The sequence below is a fragment of the Heteronotia binoei genome, chromosome 9 (genome assembly GCF_032191835.1).
Source record: "Heteronotia binoei isolate CCM8104 ecotype False Entrance Well chromosome 9, APGP_CSIRO_Hbin_v1, whole genome shotgun sequence".
Taxonomy (NCBI): domain Eukaryota; kingdom Metazoa; phylum Chordata; class Lepidosauria; order Squamata; family Gekkonidae; genus Heteronotia; species Heteronotia binoei.
Window position 1 is genome coordinate 125,459,704 of NC_083231.1, and position 25,949 is coordinate 125,485,652.

The 25,949-nt window shown below is 52.2% G+C and overlaps 1 protein-coding gene across 1 annotated transcript in view; it reads right to left on the bottom strand.

Annotated features, from left to right (window-relative positions):
* Window positions 1–25,949, bottom strand: part of EXOC6B (exocyst complex component 6B) — a 327,565-nt gene that overhangs the window by 146,755 nt on the left and 154,861 nt on the right. The window contains exons 7-14 of the mRNA XM_060247225.1: window positions 21,758–21,937; window positions 20,865–20,933; window positions 5,941–6,024; window positions 5,781–5,827; window positions 5,274–5,394; window positions 3,940–4,011; window positions 3,102–3,199; window positions 1,566–1,671 (exon numbers count right to left, since the gene is read on the bottom strand). Of these exons, the coding sequence (XP_060103208.1) occupies window positions 1,566–1,671; window positions 3,102–3,199; window positions 3,940–4,011; window positions 5,274–5,394; window positions 5,781–5,827; window positions 5,941–6,024; window positions 20,865–20,933; window positions 21,758–21,937 (777 nt within the window). The remainder of the gene's footprint in view (window positions 1–1,565; window positions 1,672–3,101; window positions 3,200–3,939; window positions 4,012–5,273; window positions 5,395–5,780; window positions 5,828–5,940; window positions 6,025–20,864; window positions 20,934–21,757; window positions 21,938–25,949) is intronic.

Consider the following 25,949-nt stretch of genomic DNA (forward strand, 5'->3'; position numbering starts at 1 on the left):
TGGGGCACAGCGCTCCCCCTCCCCTCTCTGGGCTCATCCTCCAACTCCCACTTGCATGGGAAGGCCGCACACTTGTGAGTTCACAGAGCGACAAGAGGAGAGAAACAGATCTGAGCATGGAGGCATCGTTCTGTCCCTAGTGAGAGAGGAATCCAGTACAGAATTAGCATGGCTTTAAAAAAAAAAAAAAAAAAGGAGGTCCAGTGCTATTCCTCCACCTTCAGTTTGGTGTAGTGGTTAAGTGTGCGGACTCTCATCTGGGGGAACCAGGTTTGATTCCCCACTCCTCCACTTGCCGTGGGTCAGCCAGAGCTATCGCAGGAGTTGGTCTTGAAAGGGCAGTTTCTGTCAGAGCTCTCTCAGCCCCACCCACCTCACAGGGTGTCTGTTGTTGGGGAGGAAGGGAAAGGAGATTCTGAGCCACTCTGAGATTCAGAGTGAAGGGCGGGATATAAATCCAATAACTTATTATTGAGAGAGCCAGTTTGGTGTAGTGGTTAAGTGCATGGACTCTTCTCTGGGAGAACCTGGTTTGATTCCCCACTCCTCCACTTGCAGCTGCTGGAGTGGCCTTGGATCAGCCAGAGCTTTCTTATCTGGGAGAACCGGGTTTGATTCCCCACTCCTCCACTTGCAGCTGCTGGAATGGCCTTGTGTCAGCCAGAGCTCTCTTATCTGGGAGAACCGGGTTTGATTCCCCACTCCTCCACTTGCAGCTGCTGGAATGGCCTTGGGTCAGCCAGAGCTCTCTTATCAGGGAGAACCGGGTTTGATTCCCCACTCCTCCACTTGCAGCTGCTGGAATGGCCTTGGGTTAGCCATAGCTCTTGTGGAGTAGTCCTTGAAAGGGCACCTTCTCTGTGAGAGCCCTCTCAGCCTCACCCACCTCACAGGGTGTCTGTTGTGGGGGAGGAAGATAAAGGAGATTGTGAGGCACTCTGAGATTCACAGTGAAGGGCGGAATATAAATCCAATATCTTATTATTGAGAGAGCCAGTTTGGTGTAGTGGTTAAGTGCGTGGACTCTTATCTGGGAGAAATGGGTTTGATTCCCCACTCCTCCACTTGCAGCTGCTGGAATGGCCTTGGGTTAGCCATAACTCTTGTGGAGTAATCCTTGAAAGGGCACCTTCTCTGTGAGAGCCCTCTCAGCCTCACCTACCTCACAGGGTGCCTGTTGCGGGGGAGGAAGGGAAAGGAGATCGTGAGCCGCTCTGAGATTTGGAGAGGAGGGCGGGATATCTTCTTCTTCTTCTTCTTCCTACAGACCCCTCCCTCACCAATCTCACTTGAATTCCCCAGCTGGCTGAATGCGGCTTCCCTCCAGGCTACCCAAGCTGGAGGTTCCAGCAGCCCTCATGGAAGCAGCATCTTTCAGAGGGCCAGGCGTGAGGGGTTCCAAAGGCAGTCACTCAGGGGGAGGGACCACAGGGGTCCAGGAGGGTCTCCTCCTCCGTGGGGCAGAAGACTCCTAAAGAGACACCCACCCGCCCACCCAGCCTCTTTGGCAACAACTGCGAGGAGAGCTGGAAGCCCCAGCAGCCTCTTCCCCTCTGCCCACTCACCTTCTCCAGCTCTGCATCGTGGAATGGAAACTGCCCCACCATCTTCTGATACAGCTCTTCAGAGGCCACTGGGATGGGACTGTAGTTATCTGAATCAAGGATGTTTCTGTGAAAGACAACAAAACAGCACATGTACCCGGGGAACGGAAACTTTAGACGTTGACATATCTGGGTAAGAAGAAAAAAACAGGGACGCTCTCCTTGTGGGGCTGGGCCAAACACAGTCATATACAGTAGAGAAATGCTGTTATGCTTTGGAAACCTCAGGCATATGGATTCCAGTTTCATCCTAAGTGCAGCCCTTAGATAGCCCTGGTTGAAGACGAAGAGGCACAGCTCCTGGGTGATAAAGGACACCAGAAGGCAGGTAAAATAGGTGGCAACCGCAGGCAGGGCCTTCTTGGTTGTGTCACCAAAACTTCGGAACACTTTCCCCGGGGAGATTTGTCTGTCTCCCTCTATCAGTGTCTTCGGCCAGCAGGTGACGACTTTTTTGTTTCATCTGTCATGCCCCCCAACAGTGGCTAGTAGCCTTCCTCCCTGGGTGCTGGGGTGCCTTATGTGTTTTTGATTGAATTAGTTTATTAATTTTTAACTACTTTTAATGGCTTAAACGTTTTAGTGTTTTTATGCTCGCTGCCTTGTGGACTTTGATCATGCAGGAAAGCAGCATAAAAATATTTTAGTTAAAAAAAATAAAAGCCCTTCTCTAACCCAAGTCACTGCAGACGCTAGAGAAGGGCACCCAGCAGGGAAACAAAGGAGCAAGAGAACCTCTGGGTGCACGAGCCCCCCTCCTGGCCCCACCACCACAGCTCCAGGCCTGCTACTTCTGGCCTCTGCACCTGAGAAGCCCACAGGGGGATGACCACTCTTGCGCCATTTAGGTGAGCTAGTGGCTCACTGCTGTGACCGGGCCAATCGGGGAGAGCAGCAGAGCAATCAGAGGTGCCTCTGAAGCCTGGGACTGTTGGGTTTGGGCAACTCCACTTCCTGGAGTCGTGAGTTCATTAATTGTTTCTTTATGCATGCTGATACCAGTCAGTGGTAGGACCAATGAGCTAGTCCACACAAACTTCCGTAAGAGGCAAGGTGTCGATATGCATATTAACCTGTATGGGGAAGCCCTAGCTGGGTAATGAAGAGATTGGGGGTGGTCTAGGGAGAAAGGCGTGGTTTTCAGTTTGTGGTCCTTTGTTTAAGCCTCTAGACTTCCTTGCCAATTGCTGTTTAGATCTCAGAGAGTCAACATGTAGTTAGAGAAGACCAACAGTTTTCTTGTTTCGCAGAACTCCAAGCTACTCCCTTCCTCACTAGACAAGTAAAGATTGCTTTGTGAAAGCTGCACACGTGTGCCTGGCTGCTTTGTAGTTTTCTCTGCGCCACTCTGCTAACAAAAACCATAACAGGGACATCATGTGCGGCAGCCACTGCAACTTGGGCCACGCTGAAGCCCCTCAGAGCAGGGATAAGATTCAGCCACATATGAAATCCGGCTTGGCATCCAGGCTCCTTTCGGTAGCAGCTCGGCCTCACCTGAAGACTCCGGCCCACTTCTTCAGCAGCGTCTCACCGTACTGATCCCGGATTTCCAGCAGCAAGTCAAAGAGCTGGTTGACGGGGAAGCCGTAGCCCTGGCCAAAGAGAACGCAGCAGCATCAAGAGCGTGGCAGGGAAGCTCTCCACTCCGCAGGGCGAGTGCAACACAGCCGAGAGAGAGCTGCAGTCAACCCCACTGTCTGGTGGTGTCCCTGTCCCCAGGGGTGCTTCAAGGGCAGCAGGCGGAGCAGCTCCTTGGCTTCGGGCCCCCCAGAAGCTACATTTGTGGCCTTAGGAAGGGACATGTGGCTGGAGACACTGCGAGGAATCCTGAGCTGAGAAAAGCCTGCAAGCTCCAGGCCCCAGCACACGGCCTCCCTCCTCCCTCCCTCCCTCGCAAGCCCCGCCTCCTCCAAGACGAGCAAGTCGGAACTGCCCAAAAGAGCCAGACTGGTGCATCAAGGTCCCCTCAGAAACAAGGCCTCTACCCACGCTTCCATCCCAGCCTCCCTCTGAGGGGCTGCTGCAGTCGGGATTCCCCCTTCTCTGCGGGGTCAGCTCAGAACACCCAGCAAGCTGCAGGGCATTGCAGGGATTTGCACCCAGGACTCCCAAAGCCTCCCTCCACACTCAGGATCAAGCAAGGGGAGGAGAGCAGCAGCCTGGCTTGGTGTCAGTCAAGCGGCCCAAGCTCAGGAAGACAGGAGCCGCCAACAGCCGCGCGTCTTGTGGGAGGGGCCGGTGGAGAGAGAGGGAGAAGTCCAAGGGCGGGAGGGCTGGCCAGGGGCCTGGTGGGTTTCGGAGGGCAGGTCCCCGGCAAAGAGCAAGTGCCCACCTGCAGCGTGTCAGCAAAAAGCACAATCAGGTTCTTCAGATCCAAGACCAGGTTGGGGTCGGAGCAGTAGGACTGAAAGAGAAAAAGGGCCGCTCGCTCTCTTCTGCTGGCCTCTCCCTCACCCCGATCGTGCTGTCCTGCAGCCTCCGAGAGGCTCCTCCCAATGGGCAGTCTGTGGACACCCACCAACACCCTTCCCAGTGCCCACCAAGTGGGGGGGGGGGCAGGTCGGGCACTTCTGACTGGCTGAGCAGATTACAACAACGCTCCAGCAACAGATGCCACCCGAGTGGGGGGTTTCATTCTCTCTCATTCCTCTTTCCCCAATCACCCCCATTTCCTCCCGCACTTGGGGTCTTCCTCCTGCAGCCCTCCCTTCAGCAGCTGGCTCCACCTCCTGCGGCAGCTGATTCGTGACCCTGTGCCACAAGTCCAAAGGTGTCCATGGGCTCAAAAAGGCAGGGGCGCCCTGGATTTGTTGGAAGAGAAAGCCCCTAGCTGCTGTCTCAAGTCTCAGCTCACCAAGGGGGGAGTGCAAACCAGCCAGTGAGACAGACAGGCAGATGGTGGGTTTTTCTTCCTGTTGACTCTCCTGACTGTCCTTTGCAGTAGAGGGAGGGATCGCAGGGTAACGGCCTCCCTTCATTCCCTTTCCTCTCTCTCTTCTTCTTGCACACACATCCACCACGGAGGCTGGACGCCTCTCTTTCCACCCATGGTACTTTAGGTTAGTTCTGTCTCTGTCTCTCAAGCTTCACTGTCTAGAACGTGGTTCCTAAATAAAAGGCCTGTTCTTAGTCTTGAAACTGTAAAGCGGCTCAGTGTAACTGTGTGACTGCCAGCACACTGAGAGCAAAGGGCTTCAAGGTGCCCTCTGCTAAGTTTGCGACTGGATCCTGGACTAACTAGCCAGTTACTCCGAACAGGATTCACCTGACAAATGCATGAGAACCAGCTGGAAGAGATGCAGAGGGCACCAGATCCACAACTCAACACTTAGAGAAAAATGGTGCTCCAGATGTGCCCAAGCACCAGCTGCAATGAATTGCCATTTAGGACTGGAGACTTTGTTGCATTGGCCACTGCTCAGCCCGCCACACACCAGCTTAGGGACTGGCTCGGCGACCACTTGCAGCGAGTGGCAGCTCCCAGGTACGAATGATCCCAAGAGTGGCAGGTAGTGGGGAAAGGTGCTCAGGCTTAGAGCAGGAGGCTGCCAGGCCAAAGGCAGGCGAGAAGCATCCCTTCCTGGACCAGAGTGTCTTTCCTTGCCAGCTGTTCTGCTTTCAGGGGAAGCAGCTCAAGATGCAAGGAAGGCCCCCCCCCCCACTCACCGAATGAGTCCGCAGGGCAGCCACGGTTTTGGAGAGGGCCATGTCCCACAGTTCCTCCAGGTAGGCCCTGTCAACCAAGCCCGGCGTGGTGTGCAGGACGTGGTCTTCGATGACAAAGAAGCTACAGGAGAGACAACCAAGAGGGTGGTCAAGGAGAGGGCTTGGCACATCCCAGGTTACAGTAAATACTCCTATCCCCTGGCACTCCTAAGGGAGACTGGAGAGTGAAGCCTCACGGGGTTTGGGGAGGGAAGGGAAGGGAAGGGACCTCCAAAGCAGCCATTTTCTCCAAAGCAGCTGAGCTCTGTGGGCTGGAGAGGAGTTGTAATGGTGTGAGATCTTCCGGTGCCACCTTGAAGGCAACAACTCTAGAAACAAGCCCTCCTCCTGCAACTGCAACTCCTCCCAGCCTCATCAAGAGAAAAATCCTCTTTTGGAAAGGGATCTCATTGGCCCCATCCAGAGGGAAGAGGAGAGGCAAGCAGAGGGGAAGAAAAGGCTACTTACCCCACAATCTGATTGAAATACTTCCGATAGCCCTCCAGCGTTTCGTGCTACGAAAGAGGAGGGAGGAGCAGAAGATTACCAAGCTGAAAAGTGGCCTGCCAAGACGGAGCAACCAGAGGAGCCCCAGATGCTTCTGCCCCCCGCCCCCCGGAAGCCCTACCATGTTGGAGGGGGGCTGCAGCACCAGCCGGGCCTGCTTCCGCCTTTGCTTCCGGTAGTAGTTCTCAAAGGTTTCTCGAGCCCCCTGTGAAGAGGAGACACAGCCGAGCTCTCGTCAGGAGCTCTTCACCCCAAAGCCCCAGCCCAGCCCACCCCCCCAGGGGCCCTCTGGAAATACAAAGAGGCTGACCCTCCATCTGGTGCTTGTGTTTTAATTGTGTGTGCATTCCTGTTTAATTGTTGCTTTTAATTGCTTTTTATAAAGAAGCCTGTAGATTTATACCACACCCTTCTCTCGGAATCAGAGACTCAGAGCGGCTTACACTCTCCTATATCTTTTCTCCCCACAACAGACACCCTGTGAGGTGGGTGGGGCTGAAAGGGCTCTCAGAGCAGCTGCCCTTTCAAGGACAACCCCTGCAATAGCTATGGCTGACCCAAGGCCATTCCAGCAGCTGCAAGTGGAAGAGTGGGGAATCAAACCCGGTTCTCCCAGATAAGAGTCCACAGTGGACCATGGGCTATACTTCTGGGTTAGGAAGATATCATCTGTTTGCCATATGCGTTATCTTGCTCTTGCCCCACTGTTAGCTGCCTAGTTAATTCCACCTTTTGGCCTTGCTGACAGATCATCTCTAAGGCTTCTGCTTTGTCTTCCCATCCCAGTCCTATTGCTTTGCTTATCAGATGATATATTCTATCGACTGAGCCCTGAGAAAGGCAGACTCTGAACAACATGGACAAGTCAATAAATATTGTCCATTTTAAAAGCTTGCTATAACGTTTTTTGCTTGTTCACTTCCCTGAGGGCTGCAAACTATGTAGAAAAGCAATATCGCAATGACAGTTTTGGTGTATAGACAGTACAACAATTAAAGTATTCACCGAAATAAACAATATTTCAAACGATAAACATGTTATCTTATTCTAATCTATATAATCCTCCGTTCACACAATATGTAATACAATGAGTACAGCTTTAAAAAGCCTGTGACAAATAGCTTCCGGCGTCCTGTGGTATGCTGAGATATAAAGAGGTAAAGGTAGTCCCCTGTACAAGCACGAGTCGTTTCCGACTCAGGGGTGACGTTGCTTTCACAACATTTTCATGGCAGACTTTTTACAAGGTGGTTTGCCTTCCCCAGTCCTCTACACTTCCCCCCCCCCGCCCCCAGCAAGCTGAGTACTCATTTTACCGACCTCGGAAGGATGGATGGAAGGCTACCTGAACCAGCTTTCACTGGGATCGAACTCAGGTATTAAGCAGAGGGCTCCGAATGCAGTACTGCAGCTTTACCACTCTACGCCACAGTATATACTCAGTATCTACTGAGATATAGTGTCTCTTTAAACCAAAAAGTTTCTAGGCAATCCCATGTTTGTAGCTAAGAAAAAAGTCTCAATATTTTGCTGGTGCTCACTGAAGATTCCAAACCAGTAGAAGAGAGCAGTAATTCCACAGCAGAAAATAACTCTCATTCTCTCCTGTGAGTTATTTTCTCCCGTGGAATGACTGTTCTCTTCTGCACGGTTATGACAAAGCAAAGCTTGGAGCTTTCCAAGAACGGGGAATGGCCCAAGGTCGCCCAGCTACCTGCCTGTGGAGGAAGAGGAGTGGGGAATCAAACCCAGGGCTCCAGATTAGAGTCCGCCACTCTTCACCACTGCACCAAACGGGCGAACCAGATTCCATTTGCACACAGCCCAGAGCGGTTATCGCGGGTCACTGACACTTGCTCAGTCAAATGGCTTTTCCTGCCTCCTTATCAACACAGCGCACAGAGCATCTGCTCTGGCTGTTCTCTGAGATCCCCCCCCCCTTACAGCTCCTTAACTCCACCAGGCACCACTAGGCCAGCCAAGTCAAGAGATAGAGACAGGCCGGGCTGATGGGTGCCAGAGGGGAATGAAGAGACACCGAGGGAGGGAGGGACGGGAGGGCCTGAGAACAGAGAGGCTGTCCTGCTTCCACCCTCCAGGCTTCTGGGGAACTAGAAGGACACAGCCTGAGGGCAGGGGGGATGGACATGGGCCTGCAGGCATCCACTGAATGAGAGGCAGAACACATAGAATCCTAGAGTCGGAAGGGAGCTCCAGGGTCATCTAGTCCAACCCCCTTGCACAATGCAGGAAACTCCCAAACACCTCCCCCTAAATTCACAGGCTCCTCAATGCTGTCAGATGGCCACCTAGCCTCTGTTTCAAAACCTCCAAGGAAGGAGAGCCCACCACCTCCCGAGGAAGAAGCCTGTTCCACTGAGGAACTGCTCTAACAGTCAGGAAGTTCTTCCTAATAGAATCCTAGAGTTGGGAGGAACCTCCAGGGTCATCTAATCCAACCCCCTGCACAACGCAGGAAACTCACAAAGACTTCTCCCTAAATTCACAGGATCTTCATCGCTGTCAGATGGCCATCTAGCCTCTGTTTAAAAACCTCCAAGGAAGGAGAGCCCACCACCTCCCGAGGAGGAAGCCTGTTCCACTGAGGAACCGCTCTGTCAGGAAGTGCTTCCTAATGTGGAGCCAGAAAATCTTGTGATTTAATTTACTGTATTTATTGCCTGCCTTTCTCATTGAGATGCAAAGTGGAAATTATTACACAGGGTAAATTGGTATCAGTCCATATGAAGAAACATCACATGAGCACAGTGTAGGTTACAATTCAAATCCAGTAATAATATTTTTTTTAATGTTTCTTGTGAAAAAAAATAAGGGCACTGACTTCAGAATTATCTTCCGTTTGGGTAAATATGGAACTAAGGCTAGGATTATCAATTACTGAACTATGAATGAGCACAGCATATCACAGACGATGCCAAGGGTGGATATAATGAAGGAAATCTATATTACTTCAGCAGAAAACAAGAACAACAGGGGGACAACATCTGTCCTGTCCACAACAGCATAATCCACAGTCTCCTTCCCAGTTTGGTGCAGTGGTTAAGTGCGCGAACTCTCATCTGGGAGAATCAGGTTTGATTCCCCACTCCTCCACTTGCAGCTGCTGGAATGGCCTTGGGTCAGCCAGAGCTCTGGCAGAGGTTGTACTTGAAAGGGCAGCTTCTGGGAGAGCCCTCTCAGCCCCACCCACCTCACAGGGTGTCTGTTGTGGGGGAGGAAGGGAAAGGAGATTGTGAGCCGCTCTGAGACTCTTCAGAGTGGAGGGTGGGATATAAATCCAATATCTTCATCTACCTCACAGGGTGTCTGTTGTGGGGGAGGAAGGGAAAGGAGATTGTGAGCCGCTCTGAGACTCTTCGGAGTGGAGGGCGGGATATAAATCCAATATCTTCATCTACCTCACAGGGTGTCTGCTGTGGGGGAGGAAGGGGAAGGAGATTGTGAGCCGCTCAGAGACTCTATCCTTGAAAGGGCAGCTTCTGTCAGAGCCCTCTCAGCCCCACCCACCTCACATGGTGTCTGTTGTGGGGGGGATATAGGAAATTGTGAGCCGCTCTGAGTCTCTGATTCAGAGAGAAGGGCAGGGTATAAATCTGCAGCCTCCTTCTTTATGAAGCACCTTCCTGAACCATTCTGTTCCAGCACAGCCCCATCCCCTCCGGAACAGTCCTGATTTACGTGGTCTACGGAATGTAAGGAGCGTGGGAGCCCCCGCTCAGCCAGCCCCTTCCACAAGGTGGGGGCTGCAACAGAGGAAGAAGCAGGTGTCCCTGGGGGGCCCTGCAGGGCGGGGGAAGAGGATGCAGGGACAGCATCTTCTCTTTTCCTCCTGGCTCAGTATTGGAGCCTACAGACCAGAGGAAGGGGAGGGGGTGTGCTTTGTATCTTTTCATTCAATGTCTTATTATCCTGAATTTAGGAAATCTGATCTCTATATCCACACCACACCAAATTTCATTCATCTTTACCAAGGAGAATTAAAGGCAGGAGGTGGTAGCAGATCTTGTGCATTTTGTCGCAGCAGTGTGCATTTTGTCGCAGCAGGAGTCAGTGGGAGATACAGCAAAGCGGCAAAGCTTTAAAACTGCGGCACACAGAAAGTTTTCTGAAGTTCTACAGTTTTCAAAAGTTTCATTGGTTTCAGAAAAAGGTGGGAGGTAGGAATAAGAGGAAAAGCACAATACATTCTGACCTTATTTTGTATAATACTTTCAAAAAAACAGAAGTAGGATTCTACAATTATTTCCTTTACATAAATTGTCCCATATTATTTTATCTAAGCTGTATATAATCCATTTTTAAAAATTGTAGTACAAGTCTTTTGTTATTATCTGATAGATTTGACAATTCCTGTAAAGGTAAATTTTATAATATAAAATAGAGGGGAAAAGCGAAAAGAAGTCAGTTCACACCAGAGAATCTGAAGAGTCTTGTGTATCCAACCAAGCATACAATTTCAGCCAATATTCTCTTGCTTCTTCTTTTGATTTGCCAGCCATCAGCTGGGGTAGAAAGTCCAGCTCTGCCGTCTCTAGAACTTTTCCCACCAAGTCCATTTTCGTGGGAGTTTCTTGCGATTTCCATTTCTGCGCCAGAAGGATCCTAGCTGCTGTGATAAAGTGTTTGAGATGTTCTAATCTGGCCTCAAGGGGTGTTCTAGAGAAGGGCTCCCCAACCACCGGGCCATGGCCTGCTAGCAAATAAGCCATGGAGCAAGGCATTGACGCCACACTCCCCCACCTGCCCAGGACCCGGGCGGATGAAAGAGGCAGTGCGGCCTTGCCCCAAGGCAGGCAGGCAGCCTCAGAGCAGCCCCACAGCCCCTTCCACCTGCCCAGGACCCCTTCAACTGATCAGCGAGGGTCTTCAAACGGGGGAGGCAGATTGGCCGTCTACCTCCTGGCCACCTAGCAGGGAGGCAGCAGAAACAGCCCCAGTCTCTCCCCATTTAAAGACCCAGCTATGGCGAACGTGGGCAGTACAATGAAAAGTAGAGACATCACCCTGCCAACAAAAGTCTGTATAGTTAAAGCGATGGTATTCCCAGTAGTAATGTATGGCTGTGAGAGCTGGACCATAAGGAAGGCTGAGTGCAGAAGAATAGATGCTTTTGAGCTGCGGTGCTGGAGAAGACTCTTGAGAGTCCCTTGGACTGCAAGAAGATCCAGTCAGTCAGTCCTAAGGGAAATCAACCCTGACTGTTCCCTGGAAGGTCAGATGCTGAAGCTGAAGATCAAATCCTTTGGCCACCAAATGAGAAGGGAGCACTCCCTGGAGAAGACTCTTGAGAGTCCCTTGGACTACAAGAAGATCCCATCAGTCAGTCCACAGGGAAATCAACCCTGACTGTTCACTGGAAGGTCAGATGCTGAAGCTCAAATACTTTGGCCACCCAATGAGAAGGGAGCACTCCCTGGAGAAGATCCTGATGCTGAGAAAGACAGAAGGCCAAAGAAGAAGGGGACGGCAAAAGAGGAGATGGGTGGACAGTGTTACTGATGTAACAAACACGAATCTGAGCAGACTTCGGAGGATGGTGGAAGATAGGAGGGCCTGGCATGACTTTGTCCATGGGGTCGCAAAGAGTCGGACTCGACTGTGCGACTGAACAACAACAACAAAATTATGGGCAGGGATGGGGTGCAGCCAGGGTGGCAAAAACCCCAGTCTGCCCTCCTCACCAGTCAGTGGAAAAACTGTCTTCCATTAAAGTGGTCCCTGGTGCCAAAAAGGTTGGGAGCCACTGTTCTAGAGATTAGCTGGGGGTGGCAGTTGCAGAAGGAGGAATACTTTAGTCAGGAGTAAGGGAAGCAACAGAGATGCCAGGCAGAGACCTGGAACTTCTGCAGAACTTTCCAAACCCTTGGGAGGGCTTGTGAATCTGCTCCTTCACACACAGTGAGAAATTAAGCCCAGGAACAAGCAAAAGCATCCCGGCCTTGTGCTTCTGTTGACCCGGTTGGAGAGGATATTTTTCTGGATGTTGGCCATTTTTTTTATCACTGTTTAGTTTCACCGCTTTGGTCTTTTCATTACGATTTTTCTGGTTTATTGCACACTGTTTGGGTTCTGGTTTTACCGTCAGGTGCTTTGGGAGAATTCTTTGCCCAAAACAGGGCATAAAAGGTTTAATCAAGCACGCCCCCCCTTCCACACACACACACACACACACACCCTGTTGCCCTGAGCCAAGCAAGCAAGCAGTCCCCTCTGCGCTCCCCAGAAGGTGACCTGGGCTTGCTTTCTCCCTCCCTTGCCTGCCCTTCCTGCCAGAGTTCAGCACTTCCTGGAAAGTCTCCAGGCCTCTTTGATATCATGGGCCGCCTCTGCCGCTGGAGGAAGGCCTCGCAGGTGCCTGGCCCCGGCCCGAGACCATGACCCCGGGCTGACCTTGAGTCACAAGATGGGAACTCCGGTCCGGCTGATAAGGCCTGGCAGGGAGAAGCAGGATTTCTCACATCACCCTTTGGGAACTCATAAGCGGCTCGGCCATAAAAGTGAGGGGACAGGAAGGTCGGGCTCACTCAAAATAATAAATATTGCAGTATTTATTCAAAGGGGTCCTTTTCAACGGCAGGCCAAGCACTTAGATAACGCTATTGTCAAAGACAAATATTAGCATTTCTTAGAGCTATTACATTATGATCCTTCCGGCTGAAGCCGATGTGAACATTCCCTCTGGTGCCTGCCTGGCCGCTGACCCCCGGTGCTCTGAGCAAAGCCTAGAAAGCCACTCCAGGAACGAGCCTCACGGCACAGGGAAAGGAGACGTTTTCCCTGGAGGGGTCTCCCTCAGGTCAGGAGCAGACAACTGTCCCATGAGACAGCCTGGCTCATGCAGAGAGCGGTTCTCGTCTGGCCTCGGACTAAAACTTGCTTCATGAAGGTTGCTTCCCTCTTGCGTTCTTCGTTAAGATGTCAAGAGTCACTCCATCTTGTTCCTCTTGTCATGTTCCTCTTGTCATGCCAATTGCGTACCGAGTCCGTTACAAGGTGCTGGTTATTACCTTCAAAGCCCTATATGGCCGAGGACCTGCCTACCTTACGGACCGTCTCTCTCCATATGTTCCCCAGAGAGCACTGAGATCTAGTTCTCAAAATCTTCTGAAAATCCCTGGGCCAAGGGAGGCCAAGCTAAAAACAACAAGGGAGCAGGCCTTCTCGATGATGGCTCCCCAATGGTGGAACCAGCTGCCAGAGGAGGGGCGGGCCCTGCGGGATTTTAACCAGTTCCGTAGGGCTTGTAAAACCGCCCTCTTCCAACTAGCCTTTTAAGCTGAACTTAGCAGTAACATCAAGCCATCTTTATATATACTGAGTTTGTAGCACCGTTAAGTTTTACTGGATTTTAGACTATTTATGTCATTTAATTAATGTAGGAACAGTTTTATATTGTTATTGTTTGATTTTATTGTTGTTGTATCATGGTATGTACCATGTCCTGTAAGCCGCCCTGAGCCTGCTTCAGCAGGGAGGGCGGAGTATAAATAAAAATTTATTATTATTATTATGTGTATTCAACTGTATAATGCTCGGCTGTGCTTCCATGCTATGCTGCGCTTGCTATGCCTTTGATATAACTGAAACTTGTTGCCTATCTGGAAGGAGGATGGCATGTCTGGGAATTGGCTAGTTGCTAGGCAACCAAGGGCAAGAGCTGGAGGAGATGCTAACCATGAACTGATAGCGAGCACCTGCAGTGATGAGAGCTTTGCAAAAACCCCGCACAAAACCCCCGCTTTTGTTTGGCACGCTTTGGCCTGAATTATAACGGTCAGGGCAAAGGTTTATAAGTTGGGGGAACTGACAGAGAGGTCAGTTCCGACAACACGTGTGTATGCCCATGAAGCTGGAATAAAGATCTTAAACTTCAACTGTCTTTTCCTTGACTCTGAGTCTGACATTTTGTCGGAACTGACTTTTCACCCTGGCCTAGCCTAACCCCAGACTCACGATGGCTGGTGAACAGGACCAGGCTACGAGGATTACTAAACCGAACGGTGAGGAAGAACCCAAGCCCTAAGGGCTGCAGGTCACTCCGGTCACCGTGACGGTGCGGAGGAAAGACTGGGGCTCCATGGATTTCCAGGAAAGTATTATCGGAGATCTGAGAGAAGACCCCCAGCAGCACCACTGACTTTCGCAATTGCAACACTCCTGCCAAACGTGGGGGTTCCAGGGCGATGAAAGTCGAGGGGAGGACCCCCGGTCTGGTGGGCCGAGGGACGTGACCGCGAAGTGGATGCAAGAAGCTTTAGCCACGCAAAGCACCCAACTCTGGGAAGAAATGCAAGCCATGCACGCCTTCATGATTCAAGAGATGCAGGACCTTGCCCGGCAAATGCGAGCGATGGGGGAGCAGATCACAGCTGACCCCGCCCCCCGCAACCAGCCCCTGAAGGGGTGGGAAGACTGCCAATTCCTGCTGGGGGGGAGCCCCTGCGGAAGGCGAACAACCCATAGGTGGTGACCGGGTGCCACAACCTCAACCTGAACTGGAGGAACCGGTGGCGATGCCCAGGGGGCCCTGAGTAAGTGAAGCAAGATTTGATGGGGATCCATCAGAACTAGCCTACTTCATTGTGACTGTACGAGGGCACCTCAGCGTCTGGGCCTGTAATTTCCCGACGGAGCAGTCGCAAGTAGTATACATTGGCAGCTGCCTCCAAGGCCCAGCAACCCGGTGGTATGTCACTCTATTCGAGAAGCAATCCCCTGCACTGAACTCGGCCACGGACCTCCTGAGGGCTCTACGCCACCACTTCGAAGACCCTCTACAGGAGACCAATGTGACAGCGGCACTACAAGACCAGAAGCAGGGTGCTGGATCGGTCCGAGAGTACCTCAGTGCGTTCAGGGAGCTGAACTCCAAAGTCCAACGATGGGGCAAGGATCGAGCAATTCAAGAGGGGCAACTCTCACATATATGGAGAAGCCCTGAAACGGGGAGCCACGAGACCTGGTCGGGTGGCCCCAATTAGCTTGCAAAATAGAGGATCACAACAAGATGATTACCCTCCATAAGAAACAACAAGGCCCCCCCCTGCCCAAAGAAGCGCGGAAGAAGACACCCTAACTGAACTGAAACAAGCTTTCTTCAACAGTCCCCCGGAAGAGGATTTACAGTTAACAAAAGCAGAAGATGGGTTTTGGTGTCGAGGGGAGAAACTCTACATGCCCCCCTCGTTATGTAAACGAGTGAACCAGAGGGCGCACAACTCCAAACTGGAAGGGCATTTTGGGTTTGTAAAGACAGTCCATTTGATTCAGCAACAATTCTGGTGGCCAGGATTGCGTAAGGATGTGGGAGAATATACAACAGGGTGCCCCACCTGTATCATGGCTAAAAAGGGGGGGGCTGCCACTGGGGCATTTGGAACCGCTTTCCCCCACCTCGCGCCCCTGGGAAAGCATTTCCATGGGCTTCATAACCGACCTGCCCCCCTCGATGGGGAAGACAGTGATCTGGGTGGTAGTGGACACTTTTTCTAAGCAGGCTCATTTCATGCCATGTAAGCAACTCCCCACGGCAAAGCAGCTGGCTCAGTTATTTATCCAGCACATCTTTAGGCTACACACCTTCCCTGTTAAGGTAATCTCCAACCGCAGTCCACAATTCATTGCTAAATTTTGGTCACACCTCTGTGAACTAGCGGGAATGGAACAAGGGCTCAGCTCAGCATACCACCCACAGACAGACGGACAGACAGAATGCACCAACGCGGTACTTGAACAGTTCTTACGTTGCTATACGTCCTTCCAACAAGACAATTGGGTGAGTCTACTATCCTTTGCAGAGTATGCTTACAACAGCAGCGTACATAGCGCCACTAAAGTGAGCCCCTTCCAAGCAGTGTATGGATATGAAAGCAAGTAATTCCCTGAACTTCCCCCCCGCCCCCAATCAACCCCTGCAGGCTTTACGGAATGGTGGCAAGAGATAGCGGGAGGCTGGGAAATTATTAATAAACAACTGCAGAGGGCGCAAGAAGCCTACAAAACCCAATATGACAAAAAGCATTCTGAACTTTGGGACTTAGCCGTAGGAGATAAGGTGCACATTTCGACCTAATGCGCAAAATTGCAAAAAATTGGGGATGAAATATTTGGGACCTTTCCCAATCAAAAGGATTATAAAGTAACTGTTGAACTGGAACTGCCAAAAAAAACCTTAAACATGTCCACCCTTGTTTCCATGCTAGCTACTTGAAGAAGGACCCTGGACTCTTGCATTGGCACCCCCAGACGAAACTACCACCCCTGACTCTGGTTTGTGATCAGATTCATCATGAAGTGCAAGAAATCCTTGATGCCAAGATCAAACATGGTGAACTGCTCTATCTCATCAAATGGCCTCATTTCCCCTTAAATCAGGCCGAGTGGGTCAGTTCAAGAAATACCAACTGCAAGGCTTTAATTAAAGACTTTTACAACAAACATCCTAATAAACCCGGGGGAAAGAGGTCTTGAGGGGGGCAGAATGTCAATAGTCACTCCATCTTGCTCCTCTTGTCATGTGTATTCAATTGTATAATGCTAGGCTGGGCTTCCATGCTATGCTGCACTTGCTATGCCTTTGATATAACTGTAACTTGTTGCTTATCTGGAGGGAGGATGGCATGTCTGGGAATTGGCTAGTTGCTAGGTAATCAAGGGCAAGAGCTGGAAGAGATGCTAATCATGAACTGATATCAAGCACCTGCAGTGATGAGAGCTTTGCAAAAACCCCACACAAAACCCCCGCTTTTGCTTGGCGTGCTTTGGCTTGAATTATAACGGTCAGGGCAAAGGTTTATAAATTGAAGGAACTGACAGAGAGGTCAGTTCCGACAACGCGTGTGTATGCCCATGAAGCTGGAATAAAGATCTTGAACTTCATCTGTCTTTTCCTTGACTCTGGGTCTGACATAAGAAGACACATCAGGAAGTGCTCAAAGGCAGCCAGGCCGTCTCTGACAGACAGACAGCCACACAGCTAACTGCCTGGGTGCACATGCAGAGAAAATGAGAATGCATACCTGGGTGCCGTTCTTATTATAGAGGACACCACTACTTCCCCGACCTGTGCCCCAGGATACTCCGATGCATACAAGGGTCTTCTCAGTCCCCTCCAAAGAGAAATCAGTTTTCCTCCTAAGTCTTCTCCCCCACTGCTGGCATGACAGACACCATGGGGTTCTACCCTCGAGACCAGCAGAGAATGCTCTGCCTTCTCTCTTTATCCCTTGAGGTTTTCTCCCCCTTCTCATCTCTGCTCAGCTGCCCGCCCTACAGCCAAGCAGTTTCTCCATAGCTCCCGTCCTGCCTCGCTAGGGCATCCATCCTTTTGGTCCTAAAATCCCTTTCTGTACTTTCCTTCATAGTTCCTGGTCACCTACCTCTGCTCCCCAGGTTGGTTTCTCTCTATACCAGCCACAGGGGAGGAACAACACATTGTCTTAAGGCTCTGGGTTACATTAAGTACAACTGAACACCAACACTCCCTCTAAGCTGTGGAGTCTTGTGAGCAAAAATGCTACTTTCTGAGCTACTGGCATTAAAGTTGTGAGCTGCTGCATAAATTAGCTTGCTCTGGGGTCATTTTTCCTGAGCTAAGACAAAACAATGTGTGAGCTGGAAGCTAAGAAACTGTGAGCTAGCTCACACTAACAGGAATGCACTGTGGGCTTGCTTCTCTCTTGTTTAATGCCTCTGACATTCAATGAAGGCTGACAGGAAGAAAGTTGATTCTTTTGAAATGTGCCATTGAAGAGGGGAGTTTTACGGATACCCTGAACCAGGGGTGGAATTCTAGCAGGAACTCCTTTGCATACTAAGCCACATACCCCTGATGTAGCCAATCCTCCAAGAGCTTACAAAGAAGAGCTTTGTAAGAGAGCCAGTTTTGGTGTATTGGTTAAGTGTGCAGACTCTTATCTGGGAGAACTGGGTTTGATTCCCCATTCCTCCACTTGCAGCTCCTGGAATGGCCTTGGATCAGCCAGAGCTCTCTTATCTGGGAGAATGGGGTTTGATTCCCCACTCCTCCACTTGCAGCTGCGGGAATGGCCTTGGGTCAGCCAGAGCTCTCTTATCTGGGAGAATGGGGTTTGATTCCCCACTCCTCCACTTGCAGCTCCTGGAATGGCCTTGGGTCAGCCAGAGCTCTCTTATCTGGGAGAATGGGGTTTGATTCCCCACTCCTCCACTTGCAGCTGCGGGAATGGCCTTGGGTCAGTCAGAGCTCTCACAGAGATGTCCTTGAAAGGGCAGCTTATGGGAGAGCCCTCTCAGCCCCATCCACCACACAGGGTGTCTGTTGTGGGGGGAGAAGATATAGGAGATTGTAAGCCGCTCTGAGTCTCTGATTCAGAGAGAAGGGCGGGGTATAAATCTGCAGTCGTCTTCTTCTTGGAGGATTGGCTACATCAGGGGTGTGTGGCCTAATATGCAAAGGAGCTCCTGCTAGAATCCCACCCCTGCCCTGGATTACCAAAAAAATCAAATCTGAAGCTGAAATGACTAAACTGAGGCTATTGTGCTTGGCCACATTACAAGAAGACAAGAGTTGCTGGAAAAGACCATCGTGCTAGGAAAAGTGGGAGGCAGCAGGAAGCAGGGAAAGCCCAACATGAGATGGGCGGACTCCGTCAAGGAAGCCACTGCGGCCCTCCGTCTGCAAGGCCATTAATGAGAGGACGTTTTGGAGGGCACTAATTCAGTCACCCCTACGTTGGAAGCCACCAGATGGCACTTAAGACACACACGTTCTTCTTTTACTGTCCAGCATGTACATTTTGCCCTGCTTATATCACTTCCCTTTCATTTTAGCTTGACAACTGCGATGGGGAAAAGTAAAAGAAAAAGCAGAGTGACTTATTGAAGGATGCGTCTTCCATCAGCTGAGGGACTTCATCTAGAAAACTTTGTTAGAATCCATTTAATTTTTTAAAACGTTACCCACAGAAATAAAGGTTTCCAGGGAACCAGGCTAAGGGTGGTAGGCCATGCCCCCTCTTCAAAACCTTTGCTGTGCCAGGGGGTACTGGGTGCCCTTCAGCGATGCCACAAGAGGACTGCGGGCACACTCCCTAGAACAGGGAATAATTCACTTCACTGCAGCTGGGTGAAGCAAAGTGAAAGACACTGTATCCTCCAAGACAAGTCACAAAGAGGAGAAGCTAAAGTTGGGCCTCTTCTGGAATTCCCTCCCCGCCACTGGTTCTGGCCCCACACCGATTTGGGTCGATCCCCTCATTTCTGCACAATATTCGTGCTTTCAGTTTTCACTTCAGTTTTTTAAGGTTTTTTTCCTCAGCTCTCTGGAGACCACTTTTACTCCCATCTTTTTCTGGAAGCCCATTTTGAGCTGCCCTTTTCCTCTGTTGGTTTTCTTTCTCCTGCCCACTCCCACCCACCCCCAGCCCCCTTTTCGATGGGTGGACTGCTATCCTCACCAAAGAACTCCCCCTCCTTCCCTTCTACCCTAAAGAGGAATAATTTCATTTTTATTTTTAAAAGCGACTAAAATACTGATATACTCTTGTAATGATATTTTAAGCAGGTTCTCTGAAGTTCCAGAGCTTTCATTTTATAAAAAGGGAAATATCTACTCCCCTTCCTTGGAGAGATCTGCCTTTCTCTTATCTCTCTATGAGTAAAGCAGATAGAGACTTGCTTTTCTAAAATGAAGACTGGGCCAGTTTGGTATAGTGGTTAAGTGTTCGGACTCTTATCTGGGAGAACCGGGTTTGATTCCCCACTCCTCTACTTGCAGCTGCTGGAATGGCCTTGGGTCAGCCAGAACTCTCTTATCTGGGAGAACCAGGTTGGATTCCCCACTCCTCCACTTGCAGCTGCTGGAATGGCCTTGGGTCAGCCAGAGCTCTCTTATCTGGGAGAACCGGGTTGGATTCCCCACTCCTCCACTTGCAGCTGCTGGAATGGCCTTGGGTCAGCCAGAACTCTCTTATCTGGGAGAACCAGGTTGGATTCCCCACTCCTCCACTTGCAGCTGCTGGAATGGCCTTGGGTCAGCCAGAACTCTCTTATCTGGGAGAACCAGGTTGGATTCCCCACTCCTCCACTTGCAGCTGCTGGAATGGCCTTGGGTCAGCCACAGCTCTCTTATCTGGGAGAACTGGGTTGGATTCCCCACTCCTCCACTTGCACCTGCTGGAATGGCCTTGGGTCAGCCAGAACTCTCTTATCTGGGAGAACCGGGTTGGATTCCCCACTCCTCCACTTGCAGCTGCTGGAATGGCCTTGGGTCAGCCAGAGCTCTCTTATCTGGGAGAACCGGGTTTGATTCCCCACTCCTCCACTTGCAGCTGCTGGAACGGCCTTGAGTCAGTCACAAGTTCTCACAGAGTTCTGCTTAAGAGCAGTTCTCTCAGAGCTCTCTCAGCCCCACCTACCTCACAGGGTGTCTGTTACGGGGAGGGGAAGGGAAGGGAAAGGAGATTTGTAAGCCTCTCTGAGACTCCTTTAGCTAGTGAAGGGTGGGGTATGAATCCCATCTCTTCTTCTTCAGCGAACCCACCAAACCTATCATTATAACACTATACTGATATTTAATGCTTTTCTAAAAACGGAGTCACGGTATCAATGTATCCATATACGCATGAACAAGAAATAAAAGGGGGGCAGGTTTGATGACCGCAGCATCCTCCCTAGAAAATCCTGAGTATTTAAGGCACATGTGGAAGAAAATAAGCTGACACCACAACTGTGCAAATGCCGAGGGAGGGCAGGCATGCAGAATAACCATGTTTAAATCAATTTCAATGCTTGTGGGTTGACTGCCAAGAAAACCAGGGGAAAGTTGAGTGTTCAGAAAAGCCTGGATGGGATCAAGCTCCAGCTAAATGTCACCCTCTGACCCAAATGCGAGAACTTTTCACCTTCCTGTGGCTTCCCCCAACTGCTCCTCTACCCCAGAGAAGCACAGCGAAGGGTGAGATGAGAGCAGCAGTTCTCCAACAGTTTCCCCAAGAGCTTAGAAAGTCTGACTGGGCAGAGAAGAAGAAAAGGAATCGCACTTACCAGCACTGAGTAGATGTGGAGGCAACGGTAGACAGGCGAGAAATCCACCAGCTCCTGGGCCCCAGGCACCTAAGACCCCACCCCCCAGGGAAGAAGAACACCAGTCAACAAAAAAACTGGGGAATTCCCCGGCCACGAAACAGGGAGCAAAGGCCAAGGAGGACAGCAGCAGTCTGGGGAGGCCATTGGGGGAGAGGGTGATCCCCAGATCCCTTTGCTTCTTGCACTCCACTGACCAAGGACGGTAACCCTGCAAACACTAGTAAGACTGGCAGGGGTGTCTCAAGAGTCCCTCAGGGCGCCGCTTGATTCAACTTCAAATGCCCCCCAAACACTGTTGCGGGGCGGGGAGAGGAAAAATCGGAAGCTGACACAAGGCCAGGGGCAGTGAGCACGGGATCAAAGGCAATGCGACCCATTAACTTCTGGAAAGACGCAAAGAAGGGCAACTCAGTATTTTGCTTTGTATTTTAATTAGCCTCCTGCCCCCAGCTTTGGCAATTGTCACCCTCCTATTCTCCCCACCAATGACACCTCCCCCGCCCCCCCCCACACACACGCCCTTGACATTCACAATTCTGAACAGAACAGGAATCCAGTGCTGGCCCATTACGTTCCAGTTCTTGGCAGGACTGAGGGGCACGGAGGCAACCTTTGCACGCCCAGGATGGTATCTGCTGCCGTCCTCTGGCTAACTGGGGGAACTGCAGGTGCTTGGTGCGAAGCTGCAATATGAGCGGGCCGTGGGTGGGGAAAGGACATTTTGGGCCCGCGACACACCCTGAGGACCCGAGTCCTGATCCAAAGGGAGGGCTTCTCACCCTCCGCCCCACCCCTCACCTCATGGTCACTTCCGCCGAGCAGGCGGTGCCTTGGCCCAGTCCCCCCTCCACCGGGCAGGCACTTGCCTCCTCCTCCTCTTCGACATCCAGGATCCCGGAATCCTGCTCAGACACTGGGCTGCTGTTCTGGCCTTCCAGCTCCGAACCCGTGCAGGCCTCTCCCTTGAGCCTCCTGCTGCCAGCCTTCGAGGGCTGAGACACAAAGTTGTCCAAGTTCCGTTGCTGCTGAGCCTGTGACAAAAGCAGATGGGAGATGAAGTCCCTCAGGCTACCACCCCTTGGAGCCACTGGCGGACCTCCCATCCCCGAGCCCTCTGAAGCCACACGCCAGCCCCTCCCAAACCCCTGCCCCGAACCCAGAGCACCACCAGATGTCTCTCTTAGACGTCAGGAGAGCCAGTTTGGTGTAGTGGTTAAGTGCGCGGACTCTTATCTGGGAGAGCCGGGTTTGATTCCCCACTCCTCCACTTGAAACTGCTGGAATGGCCTTGGATCAGCCAGAGCTCTCTTATCTGGAAGAACCGGGTTTGATTCCCCACTCCTCCACTTGCCCCTGCTGGAATGGCCTTGGGTCAGCCAGAGCTCTCTTATCTAGGAGAACCAGGTTGGATTCCGCACTCCTCCACTTGAAGCTGCTGAAATGGCCTTGGGTCAGCCAGAGCTCTCTTATCTGGGAGAACCGGGATTGATTCCCCACTTCTCCACTTACAGCTGCTGGAATGGCCTTGGGTCTGCCAGAGCTCTCTTATCTGGGAGAACCTGGTTGAATTCCCCACTCCTCCACTTGCACCTGCTGGAATGGCCTTGGGTCAGCCAGAGCTCTGGCAGAAGTTGTCCTTGAAAGGGCAGCTGCTGTGAGAGCCCTCTTCAGCCCCATCCACCTCACAGGATGTCTGTTGTGGGGGAGGAAGGTAAAGGAGATTGTGAGCCGCTCTGAGACTCTATCCTTGAAAGGGCAGCTTCTGTCAGAGCTCTCTCAGCCCTACCCACCTCACAGGGTGTGTGTTGTGGGGGAGGAAGGTAAAGGAGATTGTGACCCGCTCTTCGGAGTGGAAGGTAGGATATAAATCCAGTATCTTCTTCTTCTTAGTGGCCCAGCGGCGCTGGCGGCCATGTGGCACTAAAGGCCCACCACCAGTGTTCCCTCTAAGTTGACATAGCATGAGCTAGCTCACAGATTTTTAGCCTCCAGCTCACACCTTTTTGTCTTAGCTCAGGAAGGATGACCGCAGAGCACACTCATTTATGCAGGAGCTCATAACTTGAATGCCAGGAGCTCACAACATAGAACTTTTGCTCCCAAGACTCTGCAGCTGAGAGGGAACATTGCCCAACACCTCCACTGCCCCATGGCTTTTGGACCTGTTCCTCTTTCCTCCCCTGTCAGCAAAAGCCTTCCACATCTGGGTCCCAGAGGTCTAGGAAAGCCTTCCCGCGGCACCCCAGGAAATCCGAGTCGTGCAACGCTGATTGACGTGGTCTCTACAACACGTTCAGCCCAGACTGTAAGGCTGACTGGCTCAATGGAAAAGACCCCGTGGGAAGCCCTCCCCCTCCCCAGGCCTTCACTTTACTAAATTAGTCCATAATCCTAACGTTTTGATCCCCAGGAAGCCGCCTACAAGAGGGCTCTTCTGGGGGGGGGGGGGGAGGCGCAGCCATAATTCCTCTGGTGCAGGAGCAGAGCGGCTCTCTCCACTGACAACCTGGGAAAGGGCAGGGGATTTCCTTGTTCGATCGCACAGTATCCATGACGGAAAGGCAAATCCTCTCGCCCGAAGCTGGAAGTGTGGGCTGACGACTGAGTCGATGCCTGATGGCCAGAGGCTTAGGAGAGAGAAGTGCTCTGCAGGACGGGCTCTCGCGCAGAACCTGGTGGGGGGAGAAGGATCCCGCTTCTTCCCACAAAGAGCAGATGCGGAGGCCAAGGCAGCTAGCTGGAGGAACCGGGGGGGGGGAGGGGGAAGTGTGCCATAGGCTGTGGGTGGCAGCGGGGCTCCAGTCCCACAGGTTGCCCATCGCAACAATGAGGAAACATCCCAGGTACGGCGGGAAGGAGAGCAAAACGGGAGTCGGAAGCCCCCCAGGAGCGAAAATCCTTTTCCTAACACCAGCATCAAGCCACTGCTGAAAAACAGAAAGCGACTGGGGAAGAAGAAATCACACGGCATTGTGGGAACAAGCAGCTCAGGAGCGTGGGAGGCCTTCTGAAGCTGCAGTGCGGCCAAAGTGGGGGGTGGGAAGGGGGCCCCCAAGAGCCTGCAGGAGCGCTTTCCTCCTCTTTCAAGGTGGGAGCCCGTCTCAGTCCATCTGCGGCAGGAGAAAAGAGCCAGACTCCAGCAGCACCTCTGAGACCGGCAAGATTTGTGGCAGGGTTGTCTGTATCCACGCCCTGCCACAAATGTTGTCAGTCTTTAAGGTGCTATTCTTCTTTCAGGACCTGAGGAAGAAAACAGTGAGGCTTCCACCAGGCCAGTTTCGCCTTCTGCTCTGTGTTTTATCAGACACGCAAGGCACGCAAGGCGGGGGCCACCACAGACAGTGCATCCACACCGACAGCTGCCGGCCCTGCGGCCCCTGCAAAAGGCTCTGCTCAGGTGCATGAGGCTGCCAGTGCAGAGCACAGACGGAGAGGCGATTCTGGCAGAGAAAGGGGACCAGGGAACCCGGCCGCCTACAGGCTGACTGCAGAGCACTCCACAGACCAGTAGCAACATCTGGCTCGGACTGAGTCCCCGAATGCCACGGGCTTCCTATCAGGCAGAGTTCATAATAAGAAAGCAAAGGCTGAGAGCCCAGTCTCACGGTACGCCTCTGACCTCTAGTGGCCAATCAGCGAAAACAAAAGCCTCAGCCCATTCTGATCCCAGATTCTCCTCCTCCTGCCTGCCCTTCCGCCAGCCTAGTCCCTTCTTGAAATTAGCAGGCCTGCTCCGGCCTCTCTTCCCACCCTCATTTCCTCCAAACAGAGACGCCTCATGCTTCCTCACCACCCCTCTCCCAGCTAACCGGCCGCAGCCCCGTAGCTAAGAGTCACAGCGGGAGGGGGCCGCAGGAGGGGGTCCACGGAGGTGAGAGCGGCCACCCCTCTCCCTCTCCTCCACTCCAGTGTGATTGACATTGCATGAAAGCACCAAATCCTCTTCTGCCTTTCCTGGAGCTCAACCTGCAGTGATCAACTTCCAATTCCAAAGTTCAAAAGGAGGCTGATTTGTATCTTTGGGCTCCCTCTCCATTTCCCCGCTTTCCTGTGCCCTTCCCCAACCCAAAGCAGCAGGGAACGCACGTGGTTTGTGCATGCTGGCTGGGGGAGACATGTCCCAGACACCCTCCTCTCTCCCTCCCCTACCTCGAAAGGACTCCAGCTGCCCTTGCAGCCTGCGCAATCCAGGGGACTCTCCTTCCTCCCACCCACCCAAGAACTGACCGTTCAGGCTCATGGCGGTGGAAAACAGGGCAGCACATGGAGCCTCCAGCTCTTCATGGCCGGACTAAGGGCTGCCGGGAGCAGAGGGTGGGGCTGGCTGCCCACCTACCTACCCAGCTGGCTGCCCACCCACCCACTCAACTCTGCTCAGAGTGCTTCAGAGGAGAGCTTGCCGGTGCCTCTACCTGCTTCATGTGCTGAGGCGATCAGGGGGAGGGGTTCTAAGGGGAAGGCTTGGGAAGGGGGCCTGCAAAATCCACAAGGAGGCTGGGCCCTCAGGGCCCCGTGGGGTGCTATGGGTCTGACTGGCCGCTCCCTCCTCCACTTTCAACACCAGCTCTGCCCAAACCCCACGTTCTCAGCCCCCACCACAGCAAAACCTGCCCCTTCCTTCTGTTCCTTGGCCATGTTCTCCAGGGGGAGGGATTTGGACCGGAAGCTCTCTGGGCAGAGAACTGTGACAGGAACACCAGAAGGGGGGGGGGGTTGCCAGGGGCACAGGACCTCTCTGGGGCCACTCCCACAGACTGTGGAATCAGTGTGCTTGATGCTGGGCCCGGCTCCCTGCCGCTCCCATCCTGAAGTGAGCCAAGGATGGGAGCCTCACAGAAGTCCCAGAAGCCTGAAGTATCTGGCTGGCATTGAGTCCCAGTTGCCCCTCAGGGGATTCAGAAGGCACTCTACTTCCTATAGCAGGACTCAACCAATCCCTGGCCACAGGAAGTTCACACTTTCAGCAAGGATCTTGCTGTGGCGTTTCTCGGCAATTATCCCCGGAAGCGCAAAGAGTCGGGCCCAACCAGGTGTCCTAGGGGT